At 38.3% G+C, this 20,639-nt stretch overlaps 1 protein-coding gene, 1 long non-coding RNA gene and 1 pseudogene across 3 annotated transcripts; all 3 read right to left on the reverse strand.

The window, feature by feature from the left end:
• Nucleotides 1-291: 291 nt before the first annotated feature.
• Nucleotides 292-1,015, reverse strand: LOC132098538 (leiomodin-2-like; annotated as a pseudogene).
• Nucleotides 1,016-2,325: 1,310 nt separating this feature from the next.
• On the reverse strand, nucleotides 2,326-3,257 carry LOC132098316 (uncharacterized). Of its 2 annotated transcripts, none has more exons than XR_009422868.1 (2): nucleotides 3,025-3,257; nucleotides 2,326-2,642 (listed from the first exon to the last, which is right to left on the reverse strand). It is a non-coding gene; the product is annotated as an uncharacterized LOC132098316 (long non-coding RNA). The 2 variants fall into 2 exon arrangements; XR_009422869.1 differs by having other exon boundaries at nucleotides 2,758-3,257.
• Nucleotides 3,258-5,234: 1,977 nt separating this feature from the next.
• Nucleotides 5,235-13,037, reverse strand: LOC132098671 (ankyrin repeat and SOCS box protein 15-like). The gene is made up of 9 exons (XM_059504777.1): nucleotides 12,821-13,037; nucleotides 12,680-12,735; nucleotides 12,459-12,590; nucleotides 12,201-12,359; nucleotides 7,879-8,124; nucleotides 6,954-7,125; nucleotides 6,311-6,869; nucleotides 5,684-5,837; nucleotides 5,235-5,593 (listed from the first exon to the last, which is right to left on the reverse strand). Exons 1-9 carry the CDS (start codon nucleotides 12,853-12,855, stop codon nucleotides 5,424-5,426), a joined length of 1,683 nt encoding a protein of 560 aa, XP_059360760.1. The 5' UTR covers nucleotides 12,856-13,037; the 3' UTR covers nucleotides 5,235-5,423.
• Between the last annotated feature and the right edge of the window lie 7,602 nt (nucleotides 13,038-20,639).

Raw genomic sequence — 20,639 nt, forward strand, 5'->3', positions numbered from 1 at the left:
CTTATGTACCGTTATCTTCAAACATTTAATGCCATCGCACCAAACACCTGCATTAATCAGAATTGTTCCTGGCTCCAATCGTGCTCCTGGAGATCTACTGTCCTGCAGATTTCAGTTCCCACCCCAATCAAACACACCTGAACCAGCTAATCAAGGTGTTTAGGGTTATTTAATAATCACAGGCAGGTGTATTGAAGCCGGGCTAGAACTCTGCGGAAGTCTAAGTGTAGCCCTCCAAGAGCAGGTTTGGAGATCCCTGGTCTTTGCGATACTCCCCCTTCTGAGATTTTTTTATGTTACTGCCTCTGATGGCGGCCATGAATTCATCATGAGCACAGCGTTGAGTTGTGGACGGTGCACAGGGGGAGCATTCTTTTTTGCCATATCAATGTGTGGTAACTTAAGAGATGACCATGGTGAACTCCGAGGGCAGCTGTAAGGAGAAGAGGTAGTTGTGCTCTTCTGAAGAACGACTGTTCTTGGGTTTGTTGGCATCATTGCACCTCCTTGCTGGTGGCACAGCTCCTGCATTCTCTTCTGTCTCTGGAGGTCTTGGTTGCGGGTAAGAATAGTCGTCATGCTTATACGAGGACCAGAAAGGTCGAACCGGTAACCCAACTTTATCAGTGTGGTATTCTCCCTCAGTAACTTTACCATCTCCATTTCCACCTAACCTCCACAAGTGTGCCTCTGATTGTGAAATCGCATTTCCGTAAGAGTACTGTTTTGGGTGAGGGCTTGCACTAGTGCCAGGAAACCCTTCCCAGTAATGAAGTTGGACTCGATGTTAAGATTTGTATTGTTGCTGTTTTCTCTTAGCATCTTGGCAATGGCAAAAGCCACCTGGTCGTCTGCGTGTGTGTTGGCAAGTGAACCAGAGGCTAAATAAACTTACATATTTGTTTGAACGTAAGGCTTCTGCAAATCGGATAAGTGTGTCTTGGGAGATATTATCAATGTGGTTGAGATTGACCTCAGTGGTATCTGGGTCATTGTTGAGGATCTTTTTCAGGATTTTGGTTCACTCATCAGTATTGGTGCATCAGATCTTTCTGGGGTCTTGCGTTTGGGATTTTTCGAGTGGTGTAAGTGAGAGTAGGTGCTCATGTGCTGTGGTGTGCAGCTGGAAGGGGTCTTAAGAGCAGGATCAGAGAGACGTGATACAAAGACCCAGCCCATGATGCCTTTGCTTTTGTGGGAGGTAGAAGTCAATCAGACAGAGCTGCAAAAAGCATTTGAGCTTAGGACATGGTCACAGCGAGGCCTGTAAGTGAATGCTGACTGCATTGTTCATATCCAAAATAAGCAAATAGACTCTAAGCAGATGGCTAGAGAAATGGTAATGTCCTTATAATATCAAGTCGTTATTTCCAGCAAGGTGGTGTATATACTTGAATTTGAAACACTTAAGGAAAATCTATTTTAAATTGCTCTGTATGTAATTACTTGTGTTATGATGGTGCATTAAATGAAATCACAATAGCTACTGACAGTAGCACTGCTACTGATACTATTAAGTGTTGTTCACATGAATGTTATCATCAGTTCGTTTTAGAATTTGACTATCCAGAACATTGTAGGGTGATTTTAGTTTTTTCATATCACAAGCACGTCACAAGCTAAGAGTGAGGGGCAGATTATCCCAAGGACTGTTATCAGCCTGGCATGAACCATTTTGAGGATTTAAATAAATCCTCTTCTCTCTTAGCCTTTTACTGATTTTGTCTCGCTTTTGATGTCATCATCAGGATTAAAATTTGCTTTATTATCGTATTTATCAAAGCATACGTCATACTGTCAAATCCTGACTAAAATCTAGTGAATCTAAAAAGAGACTAAATGTTAATATGGTGTAGATATAAATGGATTTTAAAGTTTGTAAGCTGTCAGGTCTGTGTGTGTAATGATCAGATTTGGTCTTATGTGAATGCTCAGATAAGCTGTTTGTTGTCCCATAGGATCCAAACAATCACGTAAGTCTAGGATCTGTGTTTATATATATATATATATATATATAGACACTATTAGACAGACTATTAAGAGTAAATTTTTGGAAACCGGTCAGGATCATGTCCAGGTCAAGTTTCCATGGATCCATGAAAATTAAATAATCATGGTAATATTGTTTATAAACAAATATCTAAACAATATCAAGAAATAACAGTTACACTCAGTCAGTTTAAATTCAGGTAACAAAAAAAGTCTCGACAACTATATCGTTGACTGCTTAAAATAGTTTAAGTCCGTCAAACTCAAAGTAATTACATGACATAAGACTAAGCAAAAACTAACATTGGTTCAATGAAATTATGACAGAAAAGGAAGGTATTCTTAAGTGTTTATTGAAATTTTATGAAACATTTACGTCAAGAGGTTTTCAAACATCAAACAAAATCAGTGGACTTTATAGTCAAAATATAACCTTTAAACAATCGTATCAGACGTTTCATAAAATAAGTCAAGACTGTGCAAACAATGAAAATTTTTCTAAATGAGTGCAAAAACACAGCACCAGTGCACTGACCCAAGACTTGGCAGACATCATCTTATCTTCAAATGCAATCAAAACATCCACTGGTGTTAAAGACAATGTTCACTCTGATGGTGATTGCTGCCTTCTGCACCTGATCAAGCTCCTTTTTCTTAATGCAGTACGGAGAAAAAATAGCGTATGTCACATATCATAAAAAATACCTTTATGAGTGCCGACACCATATTTCAGTTTTCATAAATGACAAAGGTATGGAGGATCGGCACCTTAACATTTGAGCTTCCATTTAAAGTGTTTCCTGGGATCTACAAAGAGGAATTGTTCAATGTTTAAATGTGAATGAAAGCCTAAATTAAAGTTCTTTTAAAGCTTGAAAATAAAGATTGTCTAGACTTTCAACGGTTTGACAAAAACAATGAAAGAATATTTATACTTTTTTCTGTTACAATTGTATGACAAAATGAATCATGCTGATGTCAGCTAAAAGATTAAAATGTTGCTAAGTTAATATAATATTGTCCTATCCATATAACCTGTGTGTCTTGAAAACATCTGCTGTCTCTTCTTTTCAGATAGTTATAGATCTGCCAGGGTCATAGTGTGAAGTATCAATGCCATTATTGCCCTTAAAGAAAAAACAAAAAGTTAGGGTAATTAAAAAAAATTTTTTTTTTTATCTGGGCAGTTTATGAATAATTTGATCAAGGTCCAGATTAAAATTTCAGTCTAATAATCAGTATTGTATTGCTTCAGGAGACTTACCATTTGTGCTAGCAATTTATCCAAGAATAAAAACTGAAGATTTATGTATTTAAAGAACTTCAATTTATTCCATGTGAATTCTACTTACGTATTTAGTAAGCTTCATTAGCATCACATGGATATTCTAGATGAAACTGATGAAGTGAATCATATGCAATGATCAACGACAAGTTCAAACATTGCAATACTAGCAATGTGTGTGTTTGCTTTACCAGTAGCTTCAGTTTCTGTGGCACGAGTGATGGTGAGAGATGTGGAAGATGGTCTGTCAGCCGTCTTTCTGGTTTGAAAATAACATTTACGAGACTCGTTTGCCTGTGTCCGACTGTGAGAAAGAACATAAAAGAATCCTTAATTTTCCATTGGTAAAATATAGTCTAAAGCACTTGTTGATAACTGATGTAATGGTGTGTTGGCTCATAGCTAACATTAAAGGGGTCGTATGATGTTGCAAAAAGAAGATTATTTTGTGTATCCGGTGTAATGAAATTTTTAAAGTGTTTATCCAGTTTAAGGTTAAAAAACACATTATTTTCCACATAATGTGCATTATTGTTTCTCTTCTAAACATACTGTGATGCAGTCTCCCAGCGCAACGAGAAAAAAAGTAATAAAACCCATTACAAACGAAGCTTTAGTTGCATCCAGTGGGGACATAATTCCTGATTATAATGACTTATACCGTGTTTTTATGCATTGTGTTGCAACACGCCATGTAAACATAAAACCATGTCTGCATTTGTGATCTGAGAAACAACAAGCAATAAGCGCTAACATTACTCTACACGGTTCAAAAATCTTGTTTGAATCATCAGTGGCAAATCCTTTAAAAATTAAAACATAACTTTAGGCTGTGAGTCAGTAGTGCCAGACTATCCTTGCAAAATTGGAATTGCACCACTTTATAGAAACAACTCTCTCGCTTGTGGAAGGTCAAAGTAAACGAAACACACGGCGCCAACAGCGAGAATAAAAGTTACTCTTTCTTTGCATGAACATTTCAGTGGTATTATGAAAATCTTTTTCATTTTTTGTTTAAATGAGTCATTTTATGAAGGAGTGGACGAGTCTTAACTTTTATGAAGAATATCGTTTTGGGTTTGAAACTTTAGTCTTTGCAACTAGATAAGGGATCTTATGAACAGTTTGGAACTCTCCAAAGAGAAAGGAAAACTTGAAATCACATCATATGTCCTCTTTAACACTTACACACATTAGGTTAACTGAACTGATTGATTTTCAGGTAAAAAAAACACAACAAAACATAAAACATTCACACTCCAATCAAGAAGTTGGGAAAACTTGCCTGTTATTTTCCTTGAACGAGAGCTGTCCTGCTGTGACTCCGTGTCAGTGTGGGATGGGGGGACTTCACTTAACCGAATGAAAAATGCATGTGCATTTTTTGTTTGTTTATATTTTAATTTTTCGGAAACACGCTGGGATGATATTCTGCCTTGAGTAAAAGTAAATTTCTTTAAAAGACTTTATAAGATAGATTATGAAAGATATAAATATGTGACCCTGCACCACAAAACCAGTCATAAGGGTTAATTTTTCTAAAATTATTTTTCTAGATTTTTATACATCATCTGAAAGATTTGATTGATTTATATAGAAGCTTTTCATTGATGTACAGTATGCTTTTTTTATGATAGTGGAATATTTGGCCGAGATACAACTATTTGAATATCTGGAAGTTTTTAGCAATGCATATTACTAATCAAAAATTAAGTTTTAATATATTTACAGTAGGAGAAAAAAATGTTGGGCATAAAATGTTTTTGGATTAAAAAAGAATAATCAATAACTTTGACCCATAAGATATCCCCCAGTGACTTAAGACTGATTTTGTGCTCCTGGGTCACATATAATAACCTAGAGCTCTAGGCTATACAAACGTGATTATTCGGGAATCAATATTTAAACGAAATTATTCAACATCAAGTAAGCTCAAATCAGCCGTAGACCTATAGTAGATTAAATGATTTTCTTTAATCATTAGAGTTAAAATATTTGTTTAGTAACTTATTCAGATTGAGTTCTTCTTTATATAATTAGTTTTTGAGTTCACATCAGAAATATTTGTTGTGTTGAAAAAATTTGGAGTTGACCTCATCTCATGTAGTGATTTTCACTGTTAGGTTTTACAGTGTATAGATACATATATCTACTGTTCATCCATTCGGCCGTAAATATCATATTCTTTGTAGAGTAGGAAGTTCTTCAGGCCCGGAGGGAAAGGAACGGTGCTCATGTACTCTGGGTTATTCAGTCGTCTCAGTGTCATACATCTCCTGATAACCAACCTGGCCTGGTGTTTCAGAGAGCGAGGGTTCCCTAACACCAAATAGACATAAAGAAATGTTTGTTTGTTTATTTTTATATACATGTTAGGAATTACGTGAAAAGTAAACAGAAGTGTCTTACTGAGGGTTTCACAGATATCAGGCCACTCCTCTTGTCTCTCCAGAAGACATTGCAGTTTAGAGCAGATGTGGACGCGATTCACGTAATCTAGGAGTGTCTGCACCACCCTCCCCGCCAAATGCACCATCCATGAAACACTAATAAACTCACAAAACTTCAAACACAGAACAGAGTGCACAATTAGGCCATAAAACATGCTCTTTTTGCATTGTTATAGTAATCACAATAAAATGCGAGTGCGCACACACAAAACAATAACAGCGCAACATTTATTATGACAATGCATTCTATAAGAAACCTAATTCACATGGATATGAGTTTGGTTTTAAATGTTTAAGTTGCAGTGCTATATCAGCACACCTGGTTACACTGGTTTTTAAATGGTTATTGAATAAGACGCATGTTTTTGCGAACGCAAAAGTGGCACAACACTGCACCGTTGTTTTCTAGCCCCCTAACATGATGCTTTAGAGACAATTTGCTCTTGATTTTGAGTGAATTATAAAGCCTCTTATTTCAATGTTTATTGCATTTTCAGGGGTTTAGTGAATAAGACTTATTAGTGAATAAGTGCTGCAACTGTTAGTGAATTCACATTGTTTTCTAGACCCCAAACATGATTCTTACGGTTACTTTATTCGAATCACTCCTGATTTGGTACGACTGGCTAGCAGCCTCTGCCCATGTGTATGTTACCCAGTTGTCATGGTAACACTCAAAGCAGCTTTCTGCATGGTAACCGTTGTTAAGGAGCAGACGCAGCATCATTTCATCTTTGAGGCAGTATTGCAATGCCGTAGGAAACCCGGTGTCACTGATGACAGAGAAGACACAGTTGACGTCCGCCCCATAGGCGAGAAGAAGTGACACCAGCTCGTACTTCTCAGCTCTGACGGCCACCAGGAGGCAGCGCAGCGGGTCCAGGTCTGGCATCGCACCTGCTTTCAGAAGCATCTCAGCGCAGGTGACATCTCCATTGCAGATGGCGAAGTACAGTGGGGTCTTCCTCATGTCACCGTAGTTTTCGGAAATATGGCTGCCCAGGATTGGGTTGACGTCAAAACCATTCTGGATGAGCAGCTCAAGACATTCACCATGGCCTCCGTCTGCCGCAGAATGAACTGGACTCATCCCACACAGACGGATGGCCTTCTTATTGGTGACGTAAATTAACTTCTTCAGAGCCCTGTCAGTTTAAAGAAATATCAAATAATTATTAGTGCAGAGATGTTTGGTGAAGTGTGGTGAGACTGATTTGCTGTGCTCTCACAGGTAGTGCCCCTCGTAGGCTGCACGGTGAATCGGCAGTTGAGAGCAAAGACTGGCTACATTAGGATTGGCCCCATGTTGTAGGAGTAGATCAATACAGTCCAGGTTCCCACAGCCTGCAGCGTCATATAACACACTGTCTCCATTGGTAGCTTGTGCTGTGACGTCGCCCCCTAAAGGTGAGAGCAAGAAAGACATTCTGTTTTGGGGAATGAACTATGCCTCATAGTTGAGACTGCATATTAATCAAATGATTAATTTTGTATAAATCTTAATGAAATTAAATAGAACACAGTACTTTAAACATGACCTGTACTGAGTATTTATGCGTTTTAAATCACAGCAGCATTCATCAATGAAAATAGCCTATTACTTCTGAATTATGTTTTTTTTTATATATATATATGTAAAAGCCTTAATAACATAAGTGGGCCTCAGAGAACCATCCAAAATAATTATAAAAAGGCATTCAATGACCCCTTTAAAACTTTATAGTTATAATTACCGTTATAATTATCCTGCTTGGTATTAATGGGCTGGTTGCAAAGGGGCAGAAAAGTTTCCAAAAAAAAATTCTGGAAAGTTTAAAAAAATTCTGGAAAGTGTCTGGAAATGTTTTGCTCTATTGTAACCCTAGGCTTTATGCAGAGTGCCAAGCAGAAAAAAGCCACTTCCATTATTTATGTAGCATTAATTTCATGCTGGCTGATTGAAAAGTTGCAATTTCCAGATTTTTATGCATGACATTTGATTAATAATTAGCTAAACTAAATAAATTTGCAGTTTAAAAAAAAAAAAAAAAAAAAAAAAAAAGATAATTTATAGTATTTATCACCAGTAGGTTACATTTTAAATCTGATCAATTATTGTTATTTTAATATTAATAAAATTTGTAATTTACTATAGGGATGGATACCCTGACTTACCATGTTGGATAAGGATTTCCAGTATTTCCGGATGGCCGTACTCTGCAGCAATGCCCATCGGTGTGACCCCATGGCCGTCCCGTCCCATCACCTTCCCCCCGTGTCTCAGCAACAGCATCAGGATGTCCGCGCAACCCACCTTAGCAGCCTCATGGGTGGCCGTCCACTTCTTCAAACACAGCTGCCTCACGAAGGCGCCTCCCATTATCAGTGCATATACCATTTCATAAGAGTTTACCCTTACAGCTACAAAGGGAAACATGGGAATATGATCCTGAAGCCTAGAATAAAACTCAAAACGCAAAACCATGCATTTTCATGTACTTGTACAAAACCATAATACACTTTCTTTCTTTCTTACATTCACAAGCCGGTGACACTATACTGATGTGATGTGATTTAATCCTGCTTTTATAAAGTTGTGCTTGATTTGGCATGTATAGGACAAAGTGTAATTATGGGTTAAATTTAACCCCAAATAAAAAATTTAATAAAATAAAAACATTAAAAAGAAATTGTATCTGGCATAAAACAATTTTTAATGGGGATGTCACGATCAGGTTATTTGTGCCCCCCCGATCCAATCCCACTCCAATACCAAGTCCCGAGCAAATACTTTTATATTTCTATAGGAATGTATGTTTAGTGCATACATTAAAGTTATTTAATTCAATCCTGTGTATACAGTGTTATTTTATTTTATTTTATTTAAAAAAATAAATTAAAAAAAATATATGTTTGATCGGCCCAGATCCTTGAGATCAGCTCGGGACATCCCGAATATTTCATAACATTATTTTATGATAATTTATGCTTTTGGCTTTGACAATATTTTGTGCCAATTAAAAACATTTAACCCAATTCTCAGTTGCCAACTGTAATGTTGAGAAAAACAAAAACTTTTATTTCAACTGTATAAAGTATTTGTACATTATTTTGTTGAATTAAAGTAATGCTAATTTCTATATAATTTGAATAAGATGTATTGAGAAAAAATACACGGAAACTGGCCTTAGGAACGTGGAATGTCACCTCGCTGGTGGGGAAGGAGCCTGAGCTTGTGTGGGAGGTTGAGAGGTACCGACTGGAGATAGTTGGGCTCACCTCCATGCACAGCTTGGGTTTTGGAACCATGCCCCTTGAGAGAGGCTGGACTCTCTACTACTCTGGAGTTGCCCGCGGCGAGAGGCAGTGGGGTTGGTGTGGGGTTGCTCATAGCTCCCAAGCTCAGTCGCCATGTGTTGGAGTTTACCACAGTGAACGAAAGGGTCGCTTCCCTTCACCTTCGTGTCTGGATAGGTCTCTCACTGTCATTTGTGCTTACGGGCCGAATGGCAGTGTAAAGTACCTGGCCTTCTTGGGGTCTCTGGGAGGGGTGCTGGAAATAGCTCCGACCGGGGACTCCGTCGGTCTACTAGGGGACTTCAACGCTCACGTGGGCAGCGACAGTGACACCTGTAGAGGTGTGATTAGGAGGAATGGACCCCTGATCAGAACCCAAGTGGTGTTCAGTTATTGGACTTCTGTGCAAGTCACAGTTTGTCCATAACGAACACCATGTTAAAGCATAAGGGTGTCCATCAGTGCACGTGGCACCAGGACACCCCTGGCTGGAGGTCGATGATCGACTTTGTGGTCGTTTCTTCTGACCTCCGGCAGTATGTCTTGAACACTCTGGTAGAGGGGCGGAGTTGTCAACTGATCACCACCTGGTGGTGAGTCGGATCCGATGGTGGGGGAGAAAGCTGGACAGACTCTGTGGACCCAAACGTATTGTGAGGGTCTCTTGGGAACATTTGGCTGAGCCCCCTGTCAGAGAGATTTTCAATTCCCTCCTCCAGCAGAGCTTCGACCAGATTCCAACAGAGGCTGTGGACCATGTTCTCCACCTCAATTGTTAATGCAGCCACTCGGACCTGTGGCCGTAAGGTCTCCAGTGCCTGTCGAGGTGGCAATCCCCAAACCCGGTGGTGGACAACAGAAGTAGGGATGCTGTCAGGCTGAAGAAGGAGTCCTTCCAGGCCTGGCTGGCTTGCAGGACTCCTGAGGCAGCTGACGGGTACCGGCAGGCCAAGCGGGCTGCAGCTCGGGTAGTTGTGAAGGCAAAAACTCAGGTCTGGGAGGAGTTTGTTGAGGCCATGGAGAAAGACTATCGGTTAGACTTGAAGAGATTCTGGCAAACCGTACGGCACCTCAGGAAGGGGAAGCAGTGCCCTGCCAACACTGTTTACAGTGGAGATAGGCAACTGTTGGCCTCAACTGGGAATATCGTTGGACAGTGGAAGGAATACTTAGAGGATCTCCTCAAGCCCACCGATATGCCTTCCGTTGAGGAAGCAGAGGTGGACTTATCCATCACCCAAGCTGAAGTATTCGAGGTAGTTAAGAAACTTCTTGGTGGCAAGGCACCCGGGGTGGATAAGATCCACCCTGAGTACCTGAAGTCCCTGGATGTTGTGGGGCTGTCTTGGCTGACGCGTCTCTGCAGCATTGCGTGGCGGTCGGGGACAGTGCCTCTGCACCGGGATGGTGGTCCCTCTTTTCAAGAAGGGGGACTGGAGGGTGTGTTACAACTACAGGGGGATCACACTCCTCAGCCTTCCTGGGAAAGTCTATGCCAGGGTACTGGAGAGGAGAATTCAGAGAATACAGGAGTTTGCCCAACCCATCAACATTTCTTTTGTGGATTTGGAGAAGGCATTCGACCGTGTCCCTCACGGCTTCCTGTGGGGGGTACTCCAGGAGTATGGGGTACAGGGCCCTCTGTTAAGGGCTGTCTGGTCCATGTATGACAGGAGCAAGATCTTGGTTCGCATTGCCAGTGTAATGATAAAACCTTTCATATTCATCCGGAAGAAGGAGGCGGGAACCGGCGGACAATCAAATAACATTTAATTATTCAAAATAAACACAAAACAGCGCACCAGCCCCTCACGGACGACTGGTGCGCGCAAATAAAAACCAAAACACAACTAAAAGCCCAGGCCTGGTCCTCTCTCGTCCTTCACTGTCGTCGCTCCAGTTTTATATCCTTCCATCTCCTCCATGGGCCTCGAGACCGGCGGGTCGAACAGGTGTAGCTCATCTCCAATCACTCCACCGGCCTCGCTCCCATGTCCCTCGACAGCCAGCAGTAAGTCAGACTTGTTCCCGGTACATGATGGACTCTGGCAGGGCTGCCCTTTATCACCAGTTCTGTTCATTACTTTTATGTACAGGATTTCTAGGTGCAGCCAGGGGCTGGAGGGTGTCTAGTTTAGGGACCACGTGATTTCGTCTCTGCTTTTTGCAGATGATGTTGTCATGTTGGCTTCATAGGGCCAGGACCTTCAGCATGCGCTGGGATGGTTTGCAGCCAAGTGTGAAGCGTCTGAGATGAGAATTAGCACCTCCAAGTCCGAGGCCATGGTTCTTAGCCAGAAAAGAGTGGCATGTCCCCTTCAGGTTGGTGGAAAGCTCCTGCCTCAAGTGGAGGAGTTCAAGTATCTCTGTGTCTAGTTCACGAGTGAGGGAAGGATGGAGCGGGAGATTGACAGGCGGATAGGTGCAGCTTCTGCAGCAATGCGGTCGATGTACCTGTCTGTCATTGTAAAAAAGGAGCTGAGCTGCAAGGCCAAGCTCTTGATTTACCAGTCAATCTACTGTACGTTCCTACTCTCACATATGGTCATGAGCTCGGGGTCATGACCGAAAGGACAAGATCCCGGATACAGGCAGCTGAAATGAGCTTTCTCCGTAGGGTGGCGGGGCGGGTGGCATTTATGAGAATTACATTAAATTGTGTAAAGTGTGATTAATTGTCATGAGAATAATGGCACAATGCAAAAAAATAAATAAATAAAAGATGTTTTATGATGTTTTAAGACCAGTAAACATCATAAAATTGTTATTAATAATAATAATAATAATAATATATTAATGAATACATCTTTTTATTAATGCCAAATATAATTTCTTTTTTTTTAATCTTAAATTAGGGGAAATAAAGTTGTCATTTATTCGTGAAATTCACCTGGGAAAGTAATGAAATTTTAATCCACATAACTTTTGTCTATAATGACATCTGCTTAAAGGGACAGTTCACCAAACAGTTGACGGTAGCCATTGACTTCCATAGGTTTTTTTTTTTTCAAACAATTGAAGTCAATGGTTTGTTAACCAATATTCTTCAAAATATCATCTTTTGTGCTTTAAAAAGATGAAAGAAATTTATACAAATGGAGCGTGATCATTTTAATTTTGGGGTGAACTATCCTTTTATTTGCTTATTGAGAGCTCCAACAAGAGACAAGTATAATTTTATGATGTTTTTGTTGTAATACCCAGGAGTAGTGGAGTCTCATTCCTGCTATTCATGTTGTGTGGAGATGCTCCGTGATGGAGAAGAACTTTTACGCCCTCCACATGCCCTGCTTGACAAGCCAGTGTCAGAGCAGTGTCTCCATCAACCGTCATCTCCTCCATGCTCATCTCATGAGATGCTATCCAGGAAAAAAGATGTCAGTATATATACCTCTGCTTTATATCGAACTAATTGTGACTCATTTATGCACACTCTGCACAGACATGATTCTGCTCACCCAGGAGGACGTAATCCAATACACAGACATCAGGCTGGATAGACGCTCTGTGCATCGGAAGCCAACCCCTGCTGTCTCTTTCTTTAAAGGCATCCCTGTACTTCTGCAGTTTTCTCAGTGCAAACACATCACCTGAATAATATTACACACCCATATGAGGAATATCATGCCATTGGAAAATCAAAATGGAGCATTGATATTTAGGCACACGTATGAAGTACCTTGATCTATTGCAGATAAAATCTTGAGGTTTTCATTGGTGACTGTTTCTAAAGTCCTGCATTAGAGAATGTGAGACTTGCATGAATGCATATATTATTGTAGTTAAATTACAAGTATATTGAAACAAGTATTGTGCATACCTTGGTGTTATGTTCAAAACAGAGACTGTATGCATCTTGGAAGCTCACTTGAATAACAAACCCAATGAGCTGATCTTCATCTATTTATCCCACATAGTCCACTGTAGTTTCAGAGCTCAAAAAGATGCACACAATGCAACTCCAATCTTGATGAAAACTGAGTCATGCAGATGGATCATAAAAAACAGTTGTCACTGTGTACTGAAACTGTTTAATTAACTATCAGAAGAAATCCAATGCACCTTGAAGAGCTGTGGAACAGACTGAGTGTGTCTTCACAGGTCCTAGGGTATATATTTAGTGCTGACGCACTTGTGACACTCTAAGAATGTGGGTCACTTTGACACAACAAGGCAAAAAGGTTTTGAGTTACATCACATGTAGTGACTCACAGGCACACATGGTCTTTAATTTGCTTTCTTAAAACCGAGACAGAAGACATACACATCTGCACAATACAGATACAAATACACATTATCTGAATAGGGATTGTTTCATGATGTTCAGCTTTATGTGTGAATGTGCTTAATGTGCAGGTCATTATTGCTTAGGTTCAGTCTTCGATTGAATATTTGGAAACAAAACCATTTGACTGATTTGATTGTTCATGTCTGTTAATAATCTGCCCTTTTAAACATCTGCCTTTTGCAGAATCTGTTTTGCACTCAATAAATTTGACATAAAAAAATTAAAACTAAAATACAGAATGTTATGGAATCGATATGCTCGTTATTTTTATTTAGGTCCACTTACGAAGTCTGATGACCTTGAAGAAATTTCCAGGCATTTGACCTTTTAAAATACAATGTAACTCTTTTTTTGATGTTAGAATGTCTATCTTTGCTCATATGTACCCTTCATTAGATGTCTAATATAATATATAAAGTTTTTACTACCGTAACACTAACAGCTTATATAAGTGGAAAAATAGTAAATCCATCTACACTTTCCTGGTGGGCCGGAGCTCTAGAACGTTTTGTTCCAACACACATACCAAGTCGTCCTCAAATAAGCCTGAAGGACGTGATCAGCTGCAGCAGGTGTGTGTTGAATTTAAACTCTGCAGCTCTGGCCCTCCAGGAGTTTGACTCCCCTCCTCCACAGTAATGGTAACTTTTGCAATTGAAAACCTCATTTGTTGGCACTAGGTGGCGTATTTACAATGTAGTTAACACTGTGTAACTTTTGGGCAGAGGTGGAAAGAGTACAAAAATATTCTACTCAAGTAAAAGTACCATTACATTAATGAAATTTTACTTAAGTACAAGTAAAAGTACCAGTCTAAAAAATCAACTCAAGTAAAAGTAAAAAGTAGCTCATTTAAAATTTACAAGTAAAAATTACTTAGTTACATTTTAACAGTGGGAGGGAGTCAAAAATGGGACAGGCCAAGGGTGTCAAACTCAGTTCCTGGAGGGCCACAGTCCTGCACAGTTTAGATATAACCCTAATTAAACACACCTGATCCAGCTAATCTAATCATTTAGGTTTATTTGAAAACTACATGATATGCGTGCTGGAGCAGGGTTAGAACTAAACTCTGCAGGGCTACGGCCCTCCAGGAACTGAGTTTGACACCCCTGGGATAGGTCTATTAATCTCAAACTAGTTGTTTTTAATTAAAGGAATCAGTTATTTAGAATAATAAAACATTTGGGCTGTTACCAGGCAAATCAGTATCAACAAACTCATCTTTTCAATACAGAGGAAATGCAAAAGCTTCATCGGACGTGGCATTTAGATGTATTACACTGTTTAGTGCAGGACAAGAATGCATTTAACCTGCAGTTACAAATGCATGAATAATGTTTTGATATGCCAGACATAAAATGTTGAATGCTCATTTAAAATTATAAAAACTTAATTATAAAAAAAAAAAAATCAAAAGATACTTTAAATGTGAAATTAAAATGGCCAGTATGTGTCAGCAAGTCACTGTTAATAAGTGAGTCATTGCGATTGAACCAAATCATTTAAACGGTTGATTCATTCAGAAACGAAACACTGTCATGTTGCTCAGAGATGCAAAATTTTGCTTTGGTGGCTGTGTTTGGAATAAATTTTTGTTGTAGAAATACGGCAATATGGTGTCTAAAACGCAAGTCTCTTAGTTTGCTGTCCTGTTGTAAAAAAAAAAAAAATATATATATATATATATATATATATATATATAAATATATATATATAAATATAAATATATATTTAATAAATATAAATATAAATATATAAATATATATATATATATATATATATATATCAGTGGCGGCTGCTGGTCTTTCAAAGAGGGGAAGCTCATTTTCGGCCTACATTATAACCCTCTGATGGTCTTCATTTGTAGTGACACTCGGGGTCTTTTTGACCCCAGACAATAACATTTCATTTTGTAATAGTAAAATATTTAAATTTTTTACAAATATAATTTTACTCTGTTCATTTATGTTTTTACTAAACTTTGTACAGTTTTTGGAGGATTTAAATCTTTTACATTTCTATAAATAAATAAATATTTATTTAAATAGGCTTTTTGTTTTTTACAAAAAAAGAAAAAAGCATTTCAGGTAAAATTCACTTCATAAAAGACCCAGATTTCTAACTTTCATACATGGGGATACCATGGATAATTTTATAAGGTTTAATGTAAGATTTTTGCCCATTTTTGGGGAAATTCAGTTTAAAAATTGTAATAAATCACTTTAACCACTAGATGGCTATAGTGTGTGTGTGTGTGTGTGTGTGTGTGTGTGTGTGTGTGTGTGTGTGTGTGTGTGTGTGTGTGTGTGTGCGCGCGCGCACATTTTCAATCTGTCTTAGTTACCAATTCAATTTTGTGGTGGTTCTGCATTTTACAAATATCAAGAAATATTGCCGAAGTTTGTCTTTCGAATACACTTGAGAAATCCGCGATCATGGGACTGAGCGTGAAACAGCTTCACCGACTTCTTATGGTGCAGACCGCTGTCAGTCAAAAGGAGATCGACAGATCCTCCAATCATCACGCGGAAGCCCAGTCTTCATTCACCTCCAGAGACGCTGAGCGTCCGTGGGCGGGACATAATCGCAGCATTTATCCAATGACCGTCTAGCTTCGGAGCACTGAAAAAAACTGTTCAAAGCAGCCCCATTGAAGTCGCTCGGCTTCTTCAGGGAAATGCACTGTGACGCTACGGGAATGTATGAGAAGAAAATCGAGTCAGCCGACATGCTGATTAACACAATACATAATACACAATAGTACATATTTGACCGTTGGTTTTTTTTTTTTTACATTACGTGGGGTTGATGTCTTGTCGAGATTTTATAAACTGCTAGTTTGGTCTCCCTAGGCAAGCACAGCATACACAGCATAATAGAGTATAAATATGGGCAGGGGTTCACTTCATTTCCTTCAAGTTCAACTTCAGAATATGACGGGGTTTCGTTTTCAGCGGTGTCTGCACCACTAACGCCTGTTTTGTCCGTCTGCATCTTTCTTGTGATTTTAGCGCCAGTTTGCCCTCCTGCCCATTATTTACTGACATAGCTTCCAGGGAGCGATTTTTTTTTTACTCAGTAATTAATGTGTTTTAAAATGTAGCGAAGTACAATACTTCAAACTAAATATACTTAAGTAAAAGTAAAATTACAGATTAAAAAAAATAATTAAAAAAGAAGAAGTACACAAAAAAGCTACTCAATTACAGTAACGCGAGTAAATGTAATTCGTTACTTTCCACCTCTGCTTTTGGGTAACAGAAAATAACGCCATCATGTGTTAGACATGACCAACTTACATATATACATCCTCTCACACCAGGGTTTCACAGAACAAGGGTTAACAGAATCACTGTTAAGTTAATAAAAGAAAAGAATCAGTGTGTTAACGTGCTCCCCCTTGTGAACAATAAGTGTATCTGCATTATTACATGAACTTTAAATAGTTCAGTATTTAGTACCAACCCTGGTTAAAAACAGCTGAAGCAAGGTCTTCGAGACGCTAGAAACTTCCAGGCTTGGACTGTTTTGTTACACAATTCATATATATATATATATATATATATATATATATATATATATATATATATATATATATATATATATATATATATATATTCAATAAAGCCTTAATAAACTAATTATTTTATTTTATTAGTCATGTATGTGTTATCTTTTTGACAAAGTTCTTCCCATTTGTGGGATTGTTTGCACATATGCAAAACATGCTTATATGGAGAAAAGCATTTTGTGTATGTAACACAAATGATGCAGATTTCATTCTAAAGAGTCCTAAAATGATTTCTGCAGAGATGAAGCAGTGAAATTCAACATATACATAAACATTGATTTATTATGGGAAATAATATAAACAAAAATATTAAATTTTGTAGTTTGCTTCATAAAGTTAAGTCAACTTTTGTTTATCTTTGGAACACAAATGAATGAACAAAAATTTCTCATGTTTAATTGAATCTGACCGAGTTGCTGTTGTTTTGAATGGGGTTTTTCTTGAGAATGTTGCGTTATATGGTGAAAAACTGTTAGCAATTGTCGGATTTGAACCAAGCACTCATCATATGATAGTATATGGCAAATAATAGCCTACGCTGCAGAGCTACAACTGTTGTGATGTTTGAGTGGGTTCAGATTGGTTGATTTTCAGTTTAGCTACAGCATTACTTTAAACATCAATTTAACATAAGCAGATGTGATCTTAAGACTCCATGATTAAAAAGCAATACTTTTGAGCCATTGAATCTTACAAAGTCCATATTGTTTTCAATGGGTTTTTATTGAGACTTTTAAAAAGCACTAGAGCTTTACTGGAATAACCTCCTTAACTCAAAGGTAAAGACATTTGCACTCAGTGTTGCCAGATGTATGATAATTATCATATTTGTATTATAATTTTTACCTCTGTACGATGTACGATCAATAATGAAAAAAATCCCTTAATGTACGATAATTTCAGAATTCTATGAAAATTTAAATGAGGGTAGTTGCAGTCATATAGCTTCTTTACTCATACACGAAATCGGCTCATTACAGACACTCTAAATGCGTTTGTGTGCACCTGAGTGTGTGTTAAGAATGTAGGAGAGTGCCCAGTGGTGTCAAAAGTATTGACATTCATTACTTGAGTAGAAGTATAGATACTAGGGTTTAAAAAGACTTTTGTAGAAGTTGAAGTATCAACTCAAGCTTTTTACTCAAGTAAAAGTGTAAAAGTACTGGTTTAAAAAACTACTTAAAGTATAAAAGTAAAAGTAATGTAAGGGAAAAAAATGCCATTAAGAACAAAAGCTTAGGCCGCGCCACAGGGGCCTATTGTGCACTACCCCACCTCCTCAAAAAAACATTATTCTAAAAGCCATAGGCCATAATGACTATAATGTTATATTAAAATGTTCATGTTGAAAAATTTGGGATGCACTAGGCTACCTGTTTCAGCCGCATATATGCCCATTGAAAATGAATGTACTTTAGTACAATGCAAATACATTAAAGAACTAGAGATATGATGACTAGTTGCCTAGGGTGACCATATGAGCCATTTTCCCAGGACGCGTCCTTGCCAGAATTTCTATATTGCCTAAAACATCCAAAGTAGTTTGACCAATAACATGCAGGTATGTTACATAATCAACCAATCGTGGCGTGTGATAAGGTGAGATCTACAGAGAACGATTAGAGTAACGCAAATACACGTACATGTTAGGTGTTTGTTCGTTCATTCAACTTGAAGCATCGCTGCGCACCAATCATTGTATGACACCAAAGTACCAAGAGAGTGGTTCTAATGCATAAGGAGCCGTCTGCTCTGCTCTCTATAGCTCTTATGAATGCCATACAATGATCGATCTGCAAAGCACAAACAGCCAAAATCTGGATATTTTAGGCAATATAAAAATCCTGGTAAGGACGTGTCCTGGGAAAATGGCTCATATGGTCACCCTATAGTTGCCTATAAGTATTGTTATGGTGCAAAAAGTCAAACTTCAGAGGCATGTCATCAATAACCTTTAATGGAATGTAAATGTACATCCAAGTTTAGCTGCAGGAATCTGCAAGGGCAATGGACAAGAACATTGGTGGAGGCTAAAAAACAATTAGCCTTGTATGGTTGTCTATATACAATAAAGATTATAGTGCTGTCAAAATTAATGATTAATCCAAGTGATTAATCAAAAACTAAAAATGAAAAATAACTCATAATCCTGATACCTTCTTGATTGATAGCTTCCTGTATTTGCTATATCCAGTGTGTGTGTGGGGGGGGGGGGGGGTAACGAGTTACAAAGTTGGTATAGCCTACTTATCACAACATTGTCAATCGCGTCGTCAATCGCAAACGATAATTTATTAAAACGTCTCGCTACCGAACTACCTTCAGTAGCTTAATTTGTGGAGGACGAAGAGAAAGCACCCATTTGGTAAATGAGCCAGTGAGAAATAATCCAGTGCCATTTCGATACTTTTAAAACGGTACCGGCGTCTAAACGGTGCCTGAACCGATACTTTAAAAAAAAGACCCCACAAAAAAACTATGGATAACATTAAAGAACATTACAAATATTTAAAATAAATACATAGCTTTCACTTTGGATGCTCTTATTTCCCAAGTTGTGCTCAATCTAAGGCCTAAGGCTAATAAATGTATTTCATAATCTGGGTCATTACTTAATACAAAAACCACACATAATGTTTCGACTGTATCTCTGTCACTCACTCTGATATTTAGTTAAGATGAGTGCTGTCTGTCACTGTCTTTAATCCATTCTGTGAATGACTGTATGCTCATTCTTTATAAAGTAGCAACAGTCGTTTGTAAAGTAGGGTAGGCCTACTGTGCAAAAGTCTAAGGCACATTAGTATTTTCACCCCAAAAAAGGGTTTTAAGCCAGTTATTTATATCTTTTGCTGTAGTGTGTCAGTAGGAAATATCAGTTTGCCATTAATTTTATTAATAATCTAGTGAGATTTTGAATGCACAAGCAGTCTGACAACGGCGAAATGAATGTTTGGAAATGTAAACTGATATTTTATACTGAAACAGCAAAGTATATAAATAACTGGCCGAACACCATTCTTTAGTGAAAATACTAACGTGCCCAAGACTTTTGCACAGTAGCTGGTGTATGTATGAAGTACGTACGATTAAATTAAGTATATTTAAATAAGTGTTAAGTGTTCGTTCATATGTGTTAAGGGCTAGATGTTCGCTGGAGGAAACAGCTGTTTAGTGATGAGCGGTGAACGCAGCGAAAACTTTACAGAAGATGAGAAACCGACTGCTCCCTCGTGACCTTTTGTAAACTGCATTTGTGACAAAGAACTGCACAGATACGGATATTCACAGATACGATCACAAATTTGTGTACGGTTTATGGAGCTAAATGCTACAGCCCCGCTAAAAAAGCCTAGCGATGCCCGTGCTTCTTGTGTACATTTCGGAGAACCAGGACAAATATTTCAATCGATCGCTCAGGCATTTAAAAGGCACCGAAATCTGCTTCCTCTTATTCAGTTAGGTGCATACCGGTTCCATACCCAACCTTACTTTTAAGAAATATATTTTTTGATAAACGAACCCAAAACTGGCTATGTCCTGGCTGGAGTGTGACGTGATTTGTGTCATGTGCAGGTGCGATGGATCGCGTACAAACCAATAGGGTATCGGAATGGTATCTGTTTATACTTCTCATCCAAGCACAATCAAATTCACTCCATCCGGATGGCGCGATTTGTCTGGATAGTTTTTTTTTTTTTTGAATGATGACAAGCCGGAATGAAAACAAGCCGAAATGAAATAGCAGTAACGAAGCTATTTTTTAAATGTAAGGAG

Source organism: Carassius carassius, chromosome 22 (assembly GCF_963082965.1).
Source record: "Carassius carassius chromosome 22, fCarCar2.1, whole genome shotgun sequence".
Taxonomy (NCBI): Eukaryota; Metazoa; Chordata; class Actinopteri; order Cypriniformes; family Cyprinidae; genus Carassius; species Carassius carassius.